Raw genomic sequence first — 23,322 nt, 5'->3', positions numbered from 1 at the left:
TATTAATGAGGAAGTGGCAGTCAAAGAAATCCACTGGTAGCCAAGAATACCATCAGTTGGTAGTTCCTCATAAGCATAGGGATTCTATTTTGAGACTTGCTCATGATATTCCCATGGGAGGACATTTAGGTAGCAAGAAAACAAGAGATCGAATCCTCAATAATTTTTATTGGCCAGGCATTTTTGGCGATGTTGGAAAATACTGCCAAAGTTGTGCTAACTGCCAAAAAACAGCAGGGCGTAGGGATGTGACAAAGGCCCCATTAAACCCCTTACCCATTATACAGGTACCATTTAAAAGGATTGGCATGGATCTGGCAGGGCCCTTACCCCGAACTAAGAAGGGTAATCGTTATGTTTTAGTCGTAGTGGACTATGCTACCCGTTACCCAGAAGCAATTCCCATTCCAAATCAGGAAGCGGAAACAATTGCCGAGGAACTAGTGAAATTATTCTCCCGTGTTGGTATTCCTGAGGAGATAGTTTCAGATCAGGGAACGAACTTCACTTCAAAGTTAATGAAAGAAGTTTGTAACTTGTTAGAAATAGACCATTTGAAGTCCAGTCCGTACCATCCTCCAACCAATGGTCTCGTTGAGAGGTTTAATGGTACATTAAAATCAATGTTACGGGCATTTGTTACTCAACAACCGGAAAGTTGGGATCGTTATATCCCCTATCTTTTATTTGCTTATAGGGAAGTGCCCCAAAGCAGCACAGGATTTAGTCCGTTTGAGTTACTTTATGGTAGAAAAGTAAAGGGACCTCTGGATGTATTGAAAGAAGAGATATGTAATCCAGAGGGTCAGTGTCGTAACGAGAATATCTTAGAGTATGTGCTAGATATGCGAAATCGTATGAGAGAGCTCACAGCAATGGTTCAAGAAAATCTTGCTGCTGCTCAAGGTCAACAGAAAGAGTGGTATGATAGAACTGCTAGGAGTAGATGTTATGGGGTTGGGCAACAAGTTCTAGTGTTTCTGCCCACAGCATCTGGGAAACTACAAGCAGAATGGCAAGGACCCTACCCTATCACTAATAAAATAAGTGATACAGATTATGAAATAGACACAGGTACAAAGAGAAAGCAGTTCAGAATATTTCATGTGAATATGCTTCGTCCGTGGGTAGAACGGCATTGTTTATATGCTCAGGTATTAGAAAGTGACTCTAATAGTGATGGTAATTCAGAGATAGGGTATCAACCAATCAGAACCCAAGATTGGCAAAGTGTAAATATTTCAGAGAGGTTAACAGAGGAGAAACGAAATAATGTCGCAAAACTTCTACAGAGGTTTGATGACATACTGTCTGATGTACCAGGTAGAACTCAAAGTACTGAGCATGATGTTTATGTAACTAATGAAGTGCCTATTACACAAAAGGCATACCGCTTGCCCCAGGCTAAAAGAGCCGAAATTAAGTCACAACTAGAGCAAATGTTAGAGGCAGGAATAATCAAACCATCGTCTAGTCCATGGGCGTCGCCCATTGTTTCAGTTCCAAAGAAGGATGGTTCACTTAGGATATGTACAGACTACCGAAAACTTAATCAAGTGACCAAGTTTGACGCATATCCCATACCACGTGTCGATGACATCATCGATGACGTAAGTGGATCACCGTTTATTTCTACTCTTGATTTGACGAAGGGTTACTATCAAGTACCCTTATCTCAAGCAGCCAGGGAAAAGTCAGCGTTTATTACTCCCTTTGGTCTTTTTGAATACCTAGTCATGCCTTTTGGAATGCGTAACGCACCTGCAACTTTCCAACGTCTTGTGGATAATGTTTTGCAAGGATGTGAGGAATTTGCTAAGGCCTATATTGATGACATAGTTATATTCAGTAAGACATGGGAAGAGCACTTGTGTCATTTGGAGGCAGTGTTTAATAGATTGGAGAAATCAGGATTGGCAGTAAAGCCTGATAAGTGTAGGATAGGTGAACCTACAGTTCCTTATCTAGGTTATGTAATTGGTAGTGGAGAAGTAAGACCAGAAGAGTGTAAGGTGGAAGCTATTATTAACTGGCCTACCCCTCTAACTAAGACAGATGTAAGATCGTTTCTTGGATTAACCGGGTATTATCGGAAACTTATACCGGATTTTGCTCAAATTGCCAGTCCCCTTACAGACCTTACAAAGAAAAGTAAGCCTACTGTTATTGAATGGACAGAGGGATGTGAGCAGGCATTTTTGTCATTAAAGAAACTGATCACTTGCAAACCTGTACTGAAAAGTCCAGATTTCGAGAAGGATTTTATTCTTCAATGTGATGCTTCCGAAAGAGGTATTGGGAGTGTACTTAGCCAAATAGGGGAAGATGGATCGGAGCATCCTATTATTTACATAAGCAGGAAGTTATCTCGTTCGGAAGAAGTGTATTCCACTATAGAAAAAGAGTGCCTAGCAATTGTATGGGCGGTGCAGAAATTGTATGTTTATTTGTTTGGCAGAAAATTTTTGATCCAGACTGATCATAAACCGTTAGTTTGGCTTGACCAAATGAAGTTGCATAACAAAAGACTTACTCGATGGTCAATAGTTTTGCAAGAATATAACTTTACCATACAACATAAGAAGGGCACAGATAACTCTAATGCTGATGCTTTGTCTAGGATGTTTTAAAGTGAGTTTTCATGTTATGTATCGTAGTACTTATAGTTCGTAAACACTAGAAGTAGACTCAGTTATAGTCGTTTTTATCATTGTTAATGGGTAACTGCCATGGTGTCCATTATGGGGTGTAGTACATTTATATGTTGATTATCATTTCCGCATCGTTTTGCTTATAACTGTCTGTCTGCCTCTTAGGCCTAGTTTATGGGAAGGATATCTCATGTATTTTTTTTTATACATTAATTAAACATGTACTCTTTTAATTAAAAGAATGTTGTCATTTGCTTTTAAGGTTTCCCTTTTTATTTTTAATGGAAATTATCCTAACTTGTGTATTATTGTTTTGTGAAAAGACACAGCTTTTCTCTTGAAGTATGGGGGTGTAAGGATGTATCACTTAAAGGCATCCATAGTTTTCTCCTTGGTGGGCAGAGGATAAACAACTGCCCATAGTAACAACCAAGTGACCTTTGACATGGGTCTGTTACATCATCCTTGTTTAGACCATGGTGTGTCACATGGTCACAAAGGACACCATTGTTTTACTTTGATTTATTTTTGGAATCAACAAGTCCAGACCTGTTGGGGAGGAGAGATTGGGGGGAAAAAGAGAAGGTGAGAGGGAGAGTGTAATTAACTTGAGGAGAGGGTGGACTGCAGCTAGGGAGGAGAGAAGCAGTATTTTCTTATACTCTTGTCAGATTATTATGTAGAGATTTTCAATAAATTAGATATGTAGCTTTTACCCTATTATTGGTGTTCATCTCCATTTCTTTTGTGTGTGAATTGGACATTCTCAACCCAATGTTCCAGGTGGGAGCATTATGACAGATAGACTAATGACTAAACTGTGTCACAGGAAATTGCACCTAATCTGTAACCAGTAGGCCCTATATAGTTTTATAATATTTCTTTGACAGTCAAGTAACTAATTTTTTCTCTTGGTTATGTTTCACATTTACACACACATATATTTCGATTTTAAATTATGAAAATTTTACCCATTAATAACGATATACTAATGACTAAACTGTGTAAGAGGTAATTGCACCTGATCTTTAACCAGTAGGCCCTATATAGTTTTATAATGTTTCTGTAACAGTCAAGTAACTAATTTTTTCTCTTGGTTATGTTTTACATTTAAGAACACATATATTTCGATTTTAAATTATAGCAATTTTACCCATTAATAACGATAGACTAATGACTAAACTGTGTCACAGGTAATTGCACCTAATTTGTAACCAGTAGGCCCTATTTAAGTTTATTATGTTTCTTTGATAGTAAAGTAGCTAATTTTTTTTTTTTTTGGTTTTGTTTTACATATATACACAGATATATATCGAAGTAAATGACATATATGACATCAGAACTGACATTATTATTTCCATCACAATTAGCAAACTATTAATTACAGCTATTGCTAAAGTAGAATCGACTCTGTAGTAACAGATGTTTTTGTTAAATTAAATGAAATAAGAAACAACATTTCGCTGTGCTCTCTTTTCTTCCAAGTGTAACACACATTTATTTGAAACTATGAAGGTGGATAGTCCTAACTGTCTCATTTCTGACCCTACCTTGCTCACAACACACAGTTACCTAGCAATGTCTGTACCTTAACATTATAGTTATAGTCGTTGACCAACATTTATAGGTTAGATCACCAGACACGTTCCACAGTCGTACTACTTAACTAGCATCTTCCCAAGGTACTGGTAACTTTCCTTGAAAACCATCAAGTTCCCATCAACAGTTAAACTGCTCTGACATAGGGTGTTATAGATGCACACTGATTTCATACATATAGAGCGGCAGACGACACTGAACGGTGTTTGTTTTGTGAAAGTGACGTTGAGATACTGTGCCGTAGACCAATGTAGACCAATACAAAACTCGTCAAGGCCTATTCCAATTGTGTGTAATTACAATTCTCAAACTGATATTGGGAAATATCAAAATTGTTACCACCCTGGAAGTTGGAACACATCACATGACAGTCCATGCATGGTAACCATGTGTCCTTTGATGTAGTTTTTCTAGCCTATAAACAGGCTTTCTATGGCTGTGACAAATAGCCTGTATAGTAGACAATTGCAGCATTACTTTCTAATGTACTGTATAATGTGATGCCATCCTGATACATGCTTTGTCAGAAATAAATACACCAAACGGTTTTACTCCTTCAGTACTAAATGATGGAAAAATGTAGTGTTAATGAGGTCAGATCTAGAAAAATTCAAGTAACTTGATGTTCCCAGTAACATTCATACCCAAATACGTAGTACATCTTTTTATACTTGTCATCAAAAGATAATAAATATTTGGTCAAATGACACCAAAGTTAAGAAGCATTCTGCTGTAGGATCTTAGTGTACTCTAGCACACTAAAATCAACCACTCGAATCATTCAATTGAAACGTGTGCTGTTTTACTTTATGTTGGATTCACGAAAGTGATGTCCGAAATACATATGGTGATGTCCGGAATATACTTTTAAGGATATTTTGTTATAATATTTGGTAAAGATAGAAAAGTTTTGAATAGTGCAGTATGTATGTTTGTAACAATAGAACTTTTCATAATATATGAAGTGCTCATCTATTGTGTCTTTTTTCAAGTAAAACTTGTTTCGGACATCACACACATGGACGTAAAAACTGAAATAGTTATAAAATCAAAATGGATGAGTGGAAATGTGTCATTTACATACTGTAGTTAAGGGAGTAACAAAATATTAGTTGCTCCGTGATATTACGGACATCACCAAAATGTGGACGGAAACTATTTTGCATGTTGTTTAACTTTATTGTGTAATACGAGGTGGCTGAATGGACATGCATCTGATATATACTTTATTTGTTACAACTATATATGACAGTATTGAAAATTCACATCATTTTCAACATTTGTTATTTAACCCCAAACTACGCCACACGAAAATTAGTGCATAAATGTGGACGGAAAAAGTGGTGTCCGAAACACTGGTTCGGTTTCGCAATAATTCGCTAATTCATCTGTGAATTTTCTGAAATATTTATGAGAGGGAACCTATAACCACAAAGTTCAATCATGACAAAATTTGGAGTAATCCACTTTTGGAGCCGAGAATTGCCCCAAGTACAAATAATGCAGTTTGAATACGGCAACATTTTCCGTCCACATTTTGGCACCTGTGGGAGTATAGCATACAATATGCATATCTCAGGAAATTGTCTATGCTATGGTAGGTACAGCTAGGTGGACTCTCTCCATGGGGATAATAGTTGTGTCTCTAGAATCTCTAGCTATTTTGTTACAATACTATAAATGCCATGGATGCTAATTTTGGGCGCTTTAACGTGAACAGACACATATACTCGTGTACAGCGAATATACAGCTGATGGCTACCCATATATATGCGATACGTCGCCGATTCCAATGTTGTCTATGCGATACGTCGCCGATTCCAATGTTCAATGCCATCGTTGACACGCATATTGGACGAAAACAAATTTTAAGTAGCAAAGCTGTACGACGCATTACATGCGATAGGTTACGTAGAGTAAGCGGGATTTGCTTTACTACATAAGATATCATCAAATATTCTGCCGGACCCAACCCATAATACCAATTCAAAACTGACAAAGTCACTGCACCGGACCTGCACTTCAAAAATTGAAAGTTGTTCCTTTAATTTTTTTTTTTAAAATATGGTAGGTAGCCTAGTACTTTGAGTAAGAGACTCCCCAATCTGCGAAGCCATGTCAGTCTGCAAATTAGTACCACCATTCATTGTTGGAACATCGAGTAGTACAGAAATATTTTCACTTTCAACTATCACACCTCAAGTATGACGTAATGCTATAACTTAGCATAAAGGGGTGAAGACTCGCGCACAAAGAAACTTCTGATGCCGGTAATCTGAACTAGTTTCGAATGAGGTGTAACAGAAGTATTAGACACCACCATCGATCCCAGAAAATACATACACAGCTTGCTACCGTCGGTAATTAGTCACTAGTGTACAGTTAATAAATGCAGCTACGGTCAATACCCACAACACAGTGTACATATAGCAGCGATGGACATCTCAGGTTCAGATAAAAGATAACAAGGTATCACGTTTCATTACTGTCTGCATTTTGTAGTGACAAGAAAACAAACTTCACTTGCAAGCAACGGAAAGTTTTTTTTTTCGGAGGGCGGCACGCGGTTTGGGGCGAGTCTTCAATGCCTTTAAGCCGGCCGTTTACATAATGCGTAAGGCCCGCGAACCCAAATTCCTATAGGCTATTTCAAAATCACTACTTTTCCCTCCTTTTTTTCATATTTAGATAGACTACCTTTGTCATGATTGTTTCAGTTTCCAAAACATAGCATATATATTAATATAATAAGTGCCAACCGCAGCGATACATGGAAATGGTTACAAGCTAGTGAGTCACAACAATGCAATTGACCGTGTGTGTAGGAATATTTAGGCATATATATCGGGCAGACATCACTCTATATTGCAGACTATACCATCAACAATTCATTGGTTAACAAAGCAGATTTTTCATAATTTTGAAGCACCGATTCAAATCGGTGATTAGTTTCGTCATTCCCTTTATTACTCATAAAAATAAAAGGTGCATTGTAGTCTATAACATTACTTTCATGTATATTAGTTAGGTGAATATCAATATATTAGTTAAGTGTATATATATTCTATTTGGGACGAGAACAACCCTGTGGGTGATAACCAGCCAACTGGTAGTGTTTGCACAGTATCAGCAGAAACTGAATCCTCATCAGACTTGATTTACGGTAAGTATTGTCATTTATCAGACTATATCGATGCTTGCATTTTCGAAGCCGATCCATTTATTATTAGCTAGAACGAGAATCGAGTCACTGAGACCACACAATTACCTGTGCTATGCCAAATGAGCTATCCAGCAAAAGCTAAAGGGAGGGGTATAGGAGAGGGGGATGGGGGAGGGGTAGATGGCGCAGCTGGGTACTATACAGAAGCCATATTATCTTGCATATAGAGCCTACTGTATAACCTTCGATGTAACATGGAAAGCTTGTTTGATATATTATCGAATGTTAATTATGGACAGAAAATGAAATGGAAACTGTAGAAAATAATATTTTAAAGCGCAGGAACTATTCATTATTAATCGATCCATTAAATTGTCATTCAAATTCATTTTGTGTTGCAAATAGGCCTCTCTGTAAACTTGAAACGGTCACATACAGATTTGTTGTTTGTTTGTTTGTTTTCATCTCGGCAATTTAGATGTTCCGTTGTGTGTTACGGTATTCCTCAATTTGCGAAACAAAATGTAAATGTTAACACGAAAGGTAAATTCATCACACTTAATAGTGAGTTATAATGTTCAATTTTATGTAATTTTCAATATGATTACGAAACAAGTGAGTATTTTGCCATTAAATTTAATGACAAAATACTAAATTGTGTCAACTTCAACATGAAATCAATGTCATGAATATTTGTTAGGATTGTTACTGCCTTACTGCAGAAAATGGCTTACAAGTAGTAAAGAAACTGATGAGTAGGCCTACTAAGGGAAAATCATTTTAACATATACACGATATTGCCAATATGCATATTAATTGTCTGAGTGTGACTTGGAAATCCTTTGTTTTCAGTCCAGTCTGAACGCAAAACAACTATATCCACGCACAAATACACATAGAGAGATATATAGACAAAATATGCACATGAAGCAAAGCTTTAGAATCGTCTAAAATAGTTTCGGACCTTAATTGCTATTCAAAATTCCGCGAAGCATTCCGGATTTACTGCATCGTATAACAACCTGTCATTGTGACGATGTTTTGTTCACTCTTTTGTTTACGACCTCACGAGATAGAGTTCATGGATGAATGAACAGCTTCTGAAAGAATACCTTGTTAGGTTTGATGTAGTAAAACAGGGTCGTAAACAGTATAGCTGAATACATAAACAACGTGTAGACTATACTATTTGTATTCAAACGTAAGAATTTCGTCGTAAAGATACTTTCTCATATATTAGCACTAATCGTATTAGCACTAATCACAGACAACAGAAATCTGATCGCAGGCTTCCTAAAAGCTCGAGCAATGCCGACTGAAGAAAACTTTTTTTGAACCTCTTGAATATGCATATAATAAACTAAATAAAAAATAAACTAAGAAATAAAAAAGTTTTACGGAAATATTGCACTTCTCAAGACGTGTATAGGGACTTTCATGTGCTGAATTTTTGTCACATCGACTCAAATAATACCATCAATATTTCATTGAAATTGGTTTTGCTACCGGTAAATTACCTCCACAACCGACTTATGAGTATATTTAGTAACTTTAACATCTTCTATATTTATTATGTAGATAGAAGTTTCGTGTTCTCAAACGCAAGAAGCAAGAATGAGCGAGTCAACAACGAACGGAGGTAGGGTACGGAGTCACGTGCATGGCTGTCCTTGTTTGATTGCTAGTTTTAAATCATCATTATCAAGTAACCATGTTTTTCTTCTTTCTTATGTAAGTTTACTTATAGCAACTGAATTGCTAATTGTTTGTGTCCATTGTAAAGAATACACAAAACCTTCTTTCTAAATCCTTCTTACTGTACTTCACTTTTAGAATTAGGCCCACTCATAACATTTTATTCTAATATTTTGTTTCGAAGACCAACGTTATTCTAGACAGTTTACCTCCAAGTCACGTTTAGGTCTAAACAGTAGAAAACGATCTACTTCTTCCTCGACTGAATGTAATCAGAAATCCTTCAATTGAACGTTTTGTCTCCGATGAAGGATGTCGGCCATTAACACCCACCCCACCCCATCCCGTTTTTTAATGTAACACCTTGATTCCTACAGAATGACTAATGCCAGGTATAACGTATACTTCCATTCTCAAGTTCTTCTCGAACAAGTTTTTCAAAAGTTTGTTATACTTCGATGAGGTTTTGCAAACAACAACGAAACCTGCAACTTCTTCCTTTAATAAAGTTTATATCTGTTCAAGAAAATTCCATATTCCGCTATTACGGGAGAGGTGTCGGTTGTATTGTTTTATATGTACAATCTCACACGGTCACACGGTACACACACACACACACACACACACATATATATATATATATATATATATATATATATATGTATGTATGTATGTATGTATGTATGTATGTATGTATGTATGTATGTATGTATGTATGTATGTATGTATGTATGTATGTATGTATGTATGTATGTATGTATGTATGTATGTATGTATGTATGTATGTATGTATGTATGATTGGCTAAATCATAATAAACCATGATTTAAATGCAAACGTAAACAGAGACAAAAGGTACGTTTTACTTTGGTATCATTTACACTAGCTATCACCATTGACATTACATATCATAAAAACGACGTACAGAACCAAGCATGATTTAAATACAACCACAAATCTCAATAACATATGCCAAAATATTATCCAATGTTGAACTCGTTGCCAACCTATTATCACATGCTATAGTCCAATGATTATACCCCCCCCCCCCCCACCGAGGGACTTGAACCACATTCTCTATTTCGAAGGGGGAGAGGGGAGGGAATTTGAGAGAAGGACCATATTCCATTGTTTACATTTTTTCCATGCAGACGTGATAACAGACCAACCCACATCATCGGATGTCCTAACCGTTGACGTGACAGAAAATGGCGTCGCCGACGAGCCCATTGAAGAGGAGAAAGAAGCCTTCATATCGTGTTGCTGTATATGCATAGAAGTGGTCGAGTGCTTCTGCGATTTATTTTGTGGTGGGTGAATCCGTTCCAGGCAGTGCATGGCGGATTTAGGCATAGCTAAACAAGTTACAGCTTAGGGCCTCACAATCTGTAAGAGGCCTAAAAAATATTCAATTTCAGATTATTATTATTGTTTAGAGGGGGGGGGGGGGGGAGCGGGCTTTCTTTAAAAATTTATAGAATGAGGCCGATTGCCTAATTGCTTTTAAATAATTAAAAGACCTATATGTTTTCAAGTTTTGTGAGACCTTTTGGTGTTGGTGTTTAATAAGTTTAGTTTCTGTGTAAAAGTAAGTTGGCCTGACGTTTCGATCCTAGCAGGATCTTCTTCAGAAGCTAAATGACAAGTTACAGTAACAGAGGGGACAAAAACACGCACAGAATACAGACAGGTTAATGAGCACGGTGAACACAATGAGATGGATGAAAGGGGATTATAAGTAGAAAGCAACAGGAGAAGAGGAGAGGAAGGAGATAAACTGTGGAGGGACAAAGAGAGGATTAAAGGCACAGGGTGAGGAATAAACTGGAGAGGGACAAAGACAGAAAGGTGTGAAGAAAAATGGAGGGGAAGAGAGCTGTGAGAGGAAGAGTGAAAGGGGGGGGGGGAAGGGAGAAAGGGGAGAAGGAGTAGGGAACAGAGGAAAGTTAGTCATGTCCTTCCTGAATGTTCAGCCCATGAGGTTGAATGGTACGAAGGCGTTGCATCCAGAGCCTCTCTCTGCTGATACGTACTAGGTCAGGACGGCTACCTAAGGATTCAATCCCCTGTAGGGACATGTCGTTAATGGTATGGTTGGGAAGGTTAAAATGTTCTCCAACTGGGGTCTCAGTCTTCATGGTGTTGACTGTGGATCTGTGACCATAGAAACGCTTCTTGAGGGTGGTTTTGGTTTCGCCAACATACTGGATGCCGCAAATTCTACAAGAGATCAGATAGATGACATTGGTGGTAGTGCAAGTGATGTGACCCTTAGTCTTGTGTGTGAGTTGCATGCTGTGGCTGGTGATGGAATTGGATTCAACAATGTGGTGGCTGCAGACGATGCATCTCGAAGTACGATCACATTTGAAGGTACCATGCTGAATGGGTGTGGGGTTAGAAGTTAGAGGTGGAACAGCAGCACGTACAAGAAGGTCTCGTAGGTTGCGTGGTCGTCTGTAGGCGATGATGGGTTTTTCAGGGACGGCTCGTTGGAGTCTATCTGAAGTGAGGAGAATGTTGTGGTTGTTAGAGGTGATTTTCTGAAGGGGAGGAAGATTTGGGTGGAAAGTAAGTTTAGTTTCTGTAAGTTTTAGTAAGTTTTTAATCCTACCATTAAAAACAGGAAACTCTTGCCATCAACCCCAGAAAATATATATTTTCTTCAATTAACTAATTAATGGTTCCATAACCTCTCCACTTTCCCCCCGTTGGCCCCATTGAAAGACATGAAGTCATTGTTAATTACCCTAGTCCATCAATATTACACCAACATTTCTGAACATAGGTATATACTTGAAAGTGTTGCACTGAATTAACAAAGTATGACACTGAATTTGTGGGACACAAAATTCTCTTTAGTGGATGAAAAGGACTAATGACCTCGTTATATACTAGAGGAACAGTTAACCATTAGACAATCAAATGCAGTTTGAGAGCACATATTCCTATAAACGAGGATTAATGATTCAACATTTATTGAAATGGGAAGAAATTTACTAAGTTCCCAAAGTTGCAGCTGAATAATACTATAGAACCTTATCATTGCTAAATTTTGCTAATGAGATACATTAATAACAAATATAATAATATTCCCTGTTTAGTTCAAGTAACTGGTAATTTTTATTATTTAAAAGTTACCGGTTTGCTCATAATCATCCAATCACTGGAATTTGTAGACTACAGTACATCAGTTTTTTGTGACCCCCCTCCACCTTTCCACCACCTGTCGAAACCTTTTCCATGCTAATGGGAACTTGAGAACAATCCATATTGGAGTGGACCACACAGGTTACATTTTCAATGAAAATAATCCAACTTTTGACTTCGCAAGTCCGAGACCCACTATATTCAGCTTTTTACACCAGCAGGACTCTTCATAAGAAATTAAATCCCACAGCACTGGTAAAACGTTTTTTACTTGTAAGCCTGCATGATGATTATGTATATTTGTATTGTACAATGATGATATGATCCAAATGCAAGACTCCTAAATAGCGAAGAACGTAAATTTGTAGCTCTTATTCTTAATTGCAACGATTGCATCGTTATACCATCAATGAGAGACAAGATAAGAAATTTTGATGCCAAAACACCGATTACCCATTTTTGTCACATAGTTATCTAGCTACCCAACCCTCCTCACCTCCCCTGCTCCCCATTCCCCCACAAAAAATAAACAAATTATAGTCCACTACCATGTTAAAAAAGGACCAGTATTCAAGAGGAAATTTTCTATTTAATATTATTGTAACTTCTTCCTCCGAATTGAACAAAACTATACCTTCCTTGAGGTAGTGTAGGAGACGGTGTATGCATATGCTACATGTATAGTAATACTGTGGGAAACGAACGTGGGAACGAATGTGTTCAATGGCTTTGGGCCTTTTTGCCTCTGAATTTGCTTATGGATGGGGTCCATTATTTGCCATTTGCTTGGGTTGTGTATATAGGGAGATTTGTTATTTGAACTTAAGCTGGTTTGCTATGTTCATTGTTTTGTACTTACATTGATATTATTATTATTATTACGTTGCCGTTGCTTATTATCTTTATGCTGACTTTTGGATTATTATTTTAGCCATTGTCGTTATTCTACAATTTCACTAATTACATATTCTGAGTTCATTAGTTTGTATGGCTATACATAGTTCATTTGGGGACTTATACTTCATATAGTGTTGCTTTGGGAGTTTGGGGTAAGTATACCATGTTGTACATGATATTTCATTTATGTATAGATCTACCATACTATTTAATTGTCACTACCATGTACTATAGGTAGTTTGTACGACGGTTTAAGGTGCAGATGATTCAGCTTCTATACGGGCAGAGTAGCCGGGGTTGCTTGGTTGACGGTCCAGTGAGTCCATATGTATAGGTTGTGACAAACCTGATCTCCAGTATCACTTTAAGTTTAATCTCATTTTGTTTGATAGAGAATTAAGTTATTCCTTTAAACCAGCATACATGTGTTCTTTCTTATTCTTACATTGATTTTTTCATGTTTCACTATTAGTTCAATACATTGCTTTATAAAAGTGTAGGGAATATATACATTATGTTGGAACTCTTTTATTTAATTCTTTTATGTGCTTTTATCCTTTCCTTCATTGTAACTTGCAGCATTGTGGGGTATTATCTTTCGTTGTGGTGGTGCAGGATAAACTGTTGTGTTGTCTACCTTTAATGCGGTAAAGTTCATTGTGTCTTGGGAATATGAGGCATTCGTTTGGATTATTAGGGTTGTTTCTTAGGGCAAGTGTGCCTATTGTTAGCTTAGAATAGGTTTTATTTGGGTTTAGCGGGCCGGTTACTAGTGTATGACTTCTCCTTTGTTTGTGTTCAGTTTCTACAGGGGTTGTTTTCTTCTCTGCAATGAAAAGGGTTACCATTGTTGATGAGAGTTGATACTTAGCATTAAGAGGAATAAACCTAGCTGACTCGTCTTTCCCGTCAGTTGCTTGTTGAACGTTCTTGTGCATGAGGGTCACTCCTTCCGAAACCTGATCATCCCCTAATGGAATACAGCGTTTAAAAGTTGACTTGCTGACGATTTATTCTCTTTCTCTGACTTAGGCTAAAGTTTATAATAAAAATATATCGAATGTTAAAAGTTGAATGTTTCAAATTGTATGGCCTGCGATTAAAGCGCTTTAAAAGGAAACCAATCACCTGATACCTGATTATAGAAGTTATACAGGTCAAATCTGAACAAAGCCTGAATGTTGGAAAACCTATCCTGTAGCTCTGGGGAGACTAGTGTTATGAGATGCTGTTTAATACATGATTGGTTGAATACATAACCACACCTGATAAATCTTATATTTTGAAAAAGAAGCTCCAAAGAATGAAGCACAAGGAGTGACGGTGATAAGTTTCCATGTAAGCTCCGCCAACAAGCGTGCATTCAAGAGTAGCATAGTTACACCAGGGAGCTGCTACTCGTTAGAGTAGCAGCTCCCTGGTGTAACATGCTTGGTGCTTACTGAATTCCATTAATTGTGTTTAATTTCCTTACAATAAAAAATCTGTAACGTATAGGCAAAAGTAGGAAGAAAAAACGATAATTAATTGCCACTTTTTGAGTTTTGCTTCTTATTTTGAAAACAAAATAAAACAAACAAAAATGATGAAACCGTTGGTAGAATCAACAGTGCAAAATATTTCAAAGACTTAATGTCTCAGATGATCCTTACAATGTATAAAAGCAAAGTGAGTGCTAAAGCCGCAAGCAAACTCATGATAGACAAGTAGTGAGAGGCAATGAGTGTCAAATGGAGAGTAATGCCTGAATTAGTAAACAAATACACAGAGAGTAATTCATTATCTTGTGGTAACCCGAATTTTTATCCCGGTGTGTGGTATAACTGACTGATCTCTTCCCAAGCTTAATTGGAATCTGCATTGGAAAAAAAAATGGACAACGAAAGTAAATAGCTTGGCAAAAGTGCATATCATTTTCGGAGTTTATATTCAAAGTCCTATGAGGTGATTAACTTAAAGCATATATGTTTAGAATAAAACTATCAATCGTCATGTGAAAATTCCATTTGTGCTAAACCCGATTTACGTATTGAATTTTAAGTATGTTTTGTTGTGTGGAAATGCAACAATGTATTTAGCTATTGTACAGCATATGCACAAGACATCCTTGTGCATATTCTGTTCAATAGCTATTTTGTTGAAATAACCAAAAAAAAAAAAAAAATGCAATTCTGAAGATCCTTGATCTCAATGTTTATAGAGCTTTTTATGTTATACATGGCTGTACATGCTTAACAGTCTTATGGTAGTGACTTTTCCACATATTTATTAATACGTAATTACAGGTAAAATGACCAAATTTCCAATATGACCAGTCAGAATAACAGGTTTAGGAACTGTACATTCTAAGTATATTAAACAAAGGCATGCTTTTTAAATATTAATTATAGTATAGCCTACATGTTAAATATATTCTTCAGAAAATAATTTTACCTTCATTCAATAAGAAATATTTACTTACTCGTGTCTGCTATTAAGGCTCAAACTGAACATTTTTGAACCACCCTGACAATGCATCTCAGTATAGTTGAGAACCGACATAGCAAATCGCATTTTTATGCAGTTTCTAGGTCCTGTAACAAATGGCAGATATGCAAAGGGGTGTCTCTTCTCAGTGGCCTCCTTGGTGCATCAATTCAAATATAAAAGGAAAGGAACATTAAAAATACAAACCAGGAAAGTAAAATCGATCTGTTCTCATATTTATTTCAAGCACTTCATGATCACGAAGGATGCAAATGATGGTGTAGCCAAACTGCCAAAAATACAGACCATTGATATAGTGTATGAAGAAAAGCAGTTATTAATTCTCAATTTTGTTTGCAATTTTACCAAACCTGGGTGGTACTAAATATAGGATTTCCATGTGGTAAAAAACTACCTGCTTAAATGTGTTTCATTTTTGTTAATGAATTTAAGTATCTCGTCAATACTTCCCATGCCAGTAGCTAGCTACTAATCACATGCTCGCAAATTTCAAAACCTTCCTACTTTTAATTAAAATACATCATGGCTAGTAACAAGCAACTTCATGATCGTGAAGTTGTAAATGATGTTGAAACTGCCTTGTCCAAATTGATTGCATAACATGCTATTATTTATGAATACTTGAGGTCAAGAACCCTACAAATTGTTTATTGAACTCATTTCCTACCTTCTGGTCAGCATGTAGAAAAAGGAATTAATTAAACCACGTGATATGTAGAGAATGATGAGACGAAATTTAAAATAAGACAGATTAGATTTTTCGAATCGGGTTCCAAGGTCAATTCAGGTTAAAGGCCAAATCGTAAGTCCGATCAAGTTCAAACTTAGTGGGTAGGTGCCTGATGACGTCATAGGTCTAAGGTCAGAGTTCAATAAACATAAAAATGTTTTTTTTCTGCTTGTCAACATGTAGGAAACCTTCAATAAACCACATCCTATGTAGAGAATGATGGGACGATTTCAAAATAGTTCTTATGTGGTTGTTAAGGGTCAAAGTTCAATATGGACGTCAAAGGTCAATTTGGCTTAGATTGTGCGAAAAAATGTGTGGTGAACTCCTGCTACACGGAAAGTCCGTTCAAGTTCAAACTAACTGTGTGAACAAATGGCACACTTTTACTTTTAGTAATAGTATTGCAAGAGTAAAGTCATGAAGCTAGGAGATGAGATCTGCAACTCCACGGATTAGCCTCTCGTTTGTGGTGCTGGAGTCATCTTTTGCCTGAGTGATGTGCGGCGGAAAAAAATCGACTGCTTTGTTGCTACCTCGACATTGCGCAATATTTTGCCACAACCTTGCTGCACGAAGGGACAAGGATTCGAGTTTACGGTACAACTGCACAGGACTAGGCCTATATTATTAAACATGGATATGACATGGTGTTACTGTTAAACTTACCATTAATTTCTCTTTCATTTCTTGCCTCACCAAGGCAGCAAGTTTGCAACAGAACACGCGTAGTACTTTCATTTCTTCCAAATATGGCTTCTACTTTACAGCAAACGGATCGATTTTCCGTGGTAGGCATGATAACATGGTTTGTGAATGTTGATAGCGTAGCGTTACTTAGGCTTACTGGCTTAAGACCTAGGCTTAGTGAGAGAAACCTAGGCCTAATATTATGGAGGATCTTACACATAGTATACTTAGCATTATGTTTTCTCACGGATTTACCATGCATTGTTGTGAGTGCAATTGGTTAGGCCCAGGTGCGTGGCCAAGGGGGGGGGCAAACCCCCTCCTAATTTCAACATAGAAAATGCTTTCTGTAGATGCAACTTGCTAGGCCTGGGAAGTGCCATTTCCAGCGATCTGGGAGGCATTTTCGGCCAAACTTTTCTAGTACGCTTTCCGCCAACTCATGGTGGCGCTACGCTTAGATAGTTTGCCTGTAGGCTTCACTCCTCCCCTCACAAATTTCTCACTATGCCCCTGGTTAGGCCTAGCACAGCTACTGTAGACTAGAAGGGCTAGTTCTGGGATGAAAGAAAACAGCTAGGCTTAGAATTTCAAATGGAAGGTTGTTTAGGCTGCTTAGGCCTAACTTAGTTTGACCTGAATTACAATAAATATGGATGCACAAGTTTATACACAATTCAAGCATGTAAAAAAGAGATGACTTTATAAAAGCTACAGTGTGCCGTCGTTAATTTGATGTTTATTTTCTTTCAGGTCAATAAAAACCAAGCAGCCTCAATATCAGATGTGCAGGTTCACTCCTGTGAATCATCTCAATACTTAAAACCACTTCGACTGAAGTACAAACAGGTGGAGAATCATCATTTCATCTCGTAGCATGCCATACAACAGTTTCTGAACCCCTGTAAAATACATGTATTTGGTAGTTTTTTAAATTTCCATGAACTTTTTCATCACCTGTTGTAGGTCTTCTCAAGCAAGTTTGTATTGCACTCCTGTGTACCCTTATAAACTAGGGATGCCAACGAGGCAAAGTACCTAAGGTGTAGCCTAAATATCTCAGAAATAAGAATGCACCATTTCCCTTTCCCATTTACATGGGATTCAACTGCTAAGACCTTAGGGCCCTGATAATAGGGCAACACCTCCTCCTTTTCAAAACCCTGGATCTGCCCCTGGTTTTGGTCATGACCTGTCACTAAACTTTAATAAAGTATGTACTCTATTTTGAGAGTGCCTGGGATAATATTGTACTTTTTTTTCATAAAGAGGGTTTTCTTTGTCACAAGAAAATTGTACTTACTAGGTATTTCTATTCTCTTATTTGTAGAATGATGTTTCTAAAACTTGGGATTATTTGAAGGTACATGATAGGTATGTACATGTCTCTCTTGATTCTTTTTGATTTTATCTGACAGTATCTGCCAATAAATGGACTTCCAAGAATGATGTCAACATGTTCTGTTATCTGTTACTTTCACAGACATAATCCTTAAAACGAGACATAATTAACATAAATATTAGTTTCTGTGATAGAGATAATTGTCATGAACAACAACTTCCCCAAACATATATCACAGATTTAGTGTTTCTTCACACAAGCTGAAGGAGGGAGACTTGATCAAGTCTAAGGTATGACATCATTGAGCCACATTGGCTTCAATTATTCATATTTTTCTTTGTTTTTTTAGTACCTTAGTTTATTTTCTGTAATGGAGATGTTTTTGCAAATATTGTATCTAGCATATTTAACCTATCAAAATGACCTAATGATGGCATTGGTTTCATTGTCAATACTGTTCGTCAGGCACGTAGCGCAGAATTTGCCAAGTGATGGGCGAACCTGTAGGCAAGTTATCAGAGCCGTAGATTCGGCATTGGAAATTATCTAAGCGTAGCGCCACCATGGGATGGCGCTAAGCGTACAAGAAAATTTTGGCCGAAAATGCCTCCCAGATCGCTGGAAATGACACTTCCCAGGCCTTGCAAGTTGCATCTAAGCATTTTCTATTTGAAATTACTAGCGATATCATAAAAACGTACAAAAAAAATTTGCTCAAGTGGGGGGGTGGTCGCCCCTTCACCCCCCCCCTTGGCTACATGCCTGCTCTTTGCATTCTAAAAGTAAAAGGTTTCATATCCTAGTGGCACTGTGACATCACAGCTACCAGACAAGACATTTTAATTATGATATCTCCGTCTCAAATGGAACAATATTTCTTCACTATCTGGATGAGTATTTCTCAGATTTCTTTCATATTTATAGCTAAAGATGATGGTTGGGTTTGTACCCCCTTTAAAAGCAGACATATTTTGTGTAAACCTTGACAAGATGATCTCTCCTGGGAGGATAGTAATAACAAGGATTTATTTTCCTCATCATATTTTACTTAATTTATTCAAAGAGCTAATTATTTAAAATCCATTCAGTGTCGTTCACTTCCCCCCCCGCAAAACTGGAGGAGTAGAGGGGGGGGGTGGGGGGTAGATTCTACCTTTTCTTTTGGTTTCTCAGTTGTTACTGTATATTAAATGGACAGCTCCTGACTTTTTGTTTTAATATGTCAACCAGTCCTCCTCTTTTTCAACACTTTCCGATAAATTTGTCAACTGATGAGAAACAAAATAACACAAATTTTTGTAAATTAGTCATTTCTTCTTCTCATCGTCATTTTTCTATGCAGTGTCGCTGTTTTACTTTACAACACAGACAGAGCAGTATTCATACTCGTCAGACAGTTTAGACCAGGTAAGAGAAACTGATGTCTAATAACAAATATGCTTCTTTGTTAAACACAGAAAGTTGAAGAAAAAAAATTTATTGTCTGCTGAGCATTTAATATACAGTGTTCAATAGAGGTGGTCAAACTTTATATATATATAAAAAAAAAAACTATATATTTTTAGAGAATATGGAACCCCCTATCACTAAACAGATAGTATTACATGCCTCCTCGGTGGACTTGATTCCAGTGGGGTTCAGGACTAGACAATTTAGTAAATATATAATCTTTTGATGGTATACTGTGGTTACAGAATTTCAGCTAAGGATACTTGTCGAAATTAATTATGTTACAGGTTCCGTTTTTCAGTATTCCATTGTTGGCATTTCGATGACCTTTTCTGTTTTTGTGTTGTAGCTATCTTTGCAGTCAATGCTAATGCTGTCACAGAAGGACAAAATGTCGATACCGTAGAACACCCAGGTATGTCAGGCTTGACCTATGAACTCTGTGCTGGTATAGTGGACAAAAAGTTAGGACTGAGGGAAACAGCTAAGGAAGAAATTTTGGAAGAAACCGGTTATGATGTGCCTCTAGATAAAATCAAAGAGATGATGAATGTTAGGTAAGAGGAACAAGTATTTGAGGTAACGAGACTTAGCAATCGGGAGGTTCTGGGTTCGATTCCCGGCCGGGTCATAGTCAGCTGCGTTTTTCATCTAAGAGCAATCTACAGGTTTCCATCTGAAATGACTTTCTAAATTGAAAAGTTAAAAAGTTGAACTGGAAGCCACTGGATGTGTAAGTTGTAATCAATAAGCCCTTGCGGGCTTCTCCCACATTTGTGGTTGCTTAAGCGTCATAAAAATAATTGCTGATTATTATTATTAGTACTATTTGTTAACAACCTCAAAACTTAGAAATTCTTCTTTGTGCTAGGAAATAGTGAAAGGACATTTCACAACTCATTTGCTTGAAAATCTTGTACTTTATGAACCTTGCATGAATTGTTATGGTCCCCATAATCACTTGTTCATGACAAGGATTTATTTATGGAAATATATATTTGTATATTTTTAAATAACGAAGTAAGAAAAACAACAAGAAACAAAACCAAAATGTGTGTACGTCGTTAAAAACACTTAACATCTATGGAGAATGTAGGAACACCATAAATTGAGTTTTGCAAGTACAAACCAATACTAAAATTTAATGGTATCATTTAATTAAATCAATAATAAATTTATACTAATCTTACTGAAGAAAGAAAATGTTCTAATGATTCATAACATTGCTAAATGGCCATTTTCTAAAAATTGTTTTAGCAATACAAATTTTTAGATTGTCTCCTGTCAAAAAAAAAGAAAAAAAAAAGAGAGTGTAAAAAGTCTCTTTATTTGTTCTAAAAGTAATATGAAAATGAAGACTTTCAAATCATAGGCATTGAATATGGTATGAAAAAACACTGTCTCCAACTTGCTTACTCTGACGAACATTAGCGTTGAAATTAATTTGTTGGATGAGCATGTTTAAACAACGTTTAAATATAAGGTATAAAATAAAATTTGTAATGTCTTTACAGGAGTAGCGTTGGTATGACTGGCAGCAGACAAATGCTATTCTACGCTGAAGTGACAGACTCCATGAAATCATCAACTGGTGGAGGACTCCCGCAAGAAGGAGAATCTATAGAAGTTATAGAAATACCCAAACATGGAGCAGATGAGTTTTTATGGGACAACAATCTCCAAAAGCCAGTTGGACTTATTGCTGCTTTCCTGTGGTACTTTAGAGAGAAAGGATGGTTCCAGAGAGGCCAAATTAAAGACAGATAATCATACATTTGGTTAAGCAGAGCTATATCAGATCTGTTTTCAAGAGAACTCAACTTAGAGAAGATATCTGCAGTAATTTAGAGGTCTCCAGCCATCACTGTATTCATTTTAGTAAGATACAACTGTGTAGAGAGGGATTTTTTTCGGATACCAATATGCTATTCAGTAATTATAGAGATATGGTTGTTGTGAAAAGTTTCATGTGGCTGATGAAAGATTGTATGTATTGTTGAAAAGGGGCAGATTCAGGATTTTATAAATGAGGGGTTTGGGTCTGGGGGTTGTTGAAGCATGCTCCTGTGGGGGGGGTGGTTGCATCCTCTCCAAGAGAGAAATTGAATGAGGTTGTTTGAACTGGAGAGTACTATCTTGCATGTTAACCTGTCTGGAGAATGTCAGAAGGCTGACCAAATGATGATGATAATGGTCAGAAAGTAGTCGTAAATTGAAGCGTTGTTGGGAGAGCTAAGTACTTCATGAATATTGATGATATTCTGTAGATACTTTCCTATTCTAAACTATGCCCAGCCACAGAATGTTTTCTTTGACTTAAGAAAATTATTTACAATTTTTGAAGCATGCTGACAGGAGGATCAAGTTATTTTGTTTAATATCAAGTTCATAGTTAAAGCTAGCTTCTATGCATTCCGAGAAGGGAATTCTGGGTCGTGGCTATGTCGTCATTGAAGGTGTTGGATCTTGGGCCTAAAAGTTTTCAGACTGCTGGTCTAAAAGATATGTCCATAATTTAATCATTTTGTAGTTGTAACTAGTTCAAGTTTCAATTCAATTCCTTTATTTCCAGTATAAATTATATAAAATTTATAAATAGGATCAATTTCATGAACATATGAAAAACAAATAAGTAATAAAAGTGATTAGAATAGAGACAGATTAAAAGAAAATTAAAGATGCAAGAGGTTATGAATATTAAAATACTTCAAACTATCATAAGAAAGGATTCAAAACTCCATTTTGAATTAAAAGTGCAGCTCTATCAATAAAAATGTTTCATCGCTTCTATTACTATTGCTTTCATCCACCTGACCATAGCACTGTTCAATGATGTTCAAAGTATGTATTTTCTTCTTTGCAAAAGAAAGTGAAGGAATATATAATGGTGCAAAATATATGTTTCATATGTATTTTTTGTTTTTTGTTTTAAAAAGGAAATTCCTTTGCCCCTTTGGACACATCAGCATCCCAAGCACTATGGATTGGCTCAAAATATTTCAGCTCTTGTCAATTTGACTGATAAATATATGGTAAATTACTTGAAGAAGACTACTTCTTTATTATTATAGTGATTAACGTTTCACATCAGTGGCGTGCATAGATTACCAAGGTGTAGGGGCATTGAGGGGCAAATTCCAAATTTCCTTTGTCTGATTCAGGTGACTCGAAGGTTTGAAACAGGATGGTATACTCTTTATAGTAGCTAGTCAAATTCTTCCCCGGCTGAGAGCAAAAATCCCCCGACTGAATCATTTTCCTCTACTTTTCGATCATTATCATATCTTGAGGTGGGGTAACAGAAGACCCCTGTTCCCTTTCCCCCAACATGAATTTTCAACCTTTTAGATCAAAATTCTGAATTTTGTATCGCATATTGAATTTAAAAGTAACAATTTTCAAAGTCAAATTATTTCGAAACTTCTTTTCAATATTTTTATTTTTATCATGATATGTCGAAAAATATAAAA

At 36.7% G+C, this 23,322-nt stretch overlaps 1 protein-coding gene and 1 long non-coding RNA gene across 2 annotated transcripts; both read left to right on the top strand.

Moving 5' to 3' along the window:
- Nucleotides 1–7,117: 7,117 nt before the first annotated feature.
- Nucleotides 7,118–10,572, top strand: LOC139971616 (uncharacterized). The gene is made up of 3 exons (XR_011794434.1): nt 7,118–7,413; nt 8,992–9,052; nt 10,259–10,572. It is a non-coding gene; the product is annotated as an uncharacterized lncRNA (long non-coding RNA).
- Nucleotides 10,573–16,977: 6,405 nt separating this feature from the next.
- LOC139971614 (uridine diphosphate glucose pyrophosphatase NUDT14-like) lies at nt 16,978–22,775 on the top strand. The gene is made up of 6 exons (XM_071978249.1): nt 16,978–17,162; nt 17,815–17,910; nt 18,392–18,435; nt 19,746–19,810; nt 20,202–20,409; nt 21,367–22,775. The coding sequence occupies exons 1-6, from the start codon at nt 17,019–17,021 to the stop codon at nt 21,617–21,619; spliced, it is 810 nt and encodes a 269-aa protein (XP_071834350.1). The 5' UTR covers nt 16,978–17,018; the 3' UTR covers nt 21,620–22,775.
- Nucleotides 22,776–23,322: the final 547 nt, after the last annotated feature.

Source organism: Apostichopus japonicus, chromosome 8 (genome assembly GCF_037975245.1).
Source record: "Apostichopus japonicus isolate 1M-3 chromosome 8, ASM3797524v1, whole genome shotgun sequence".
NCBI lineage: Eukaryota > Metazoa > Echinodermata > Holothuroidea > Aspidochirotida > Stichopodidae > Apostichopus > Apostichopus japonicus.
This window is presented reverse-complemented; position numbering and strand designations above follow the sequence as displayed.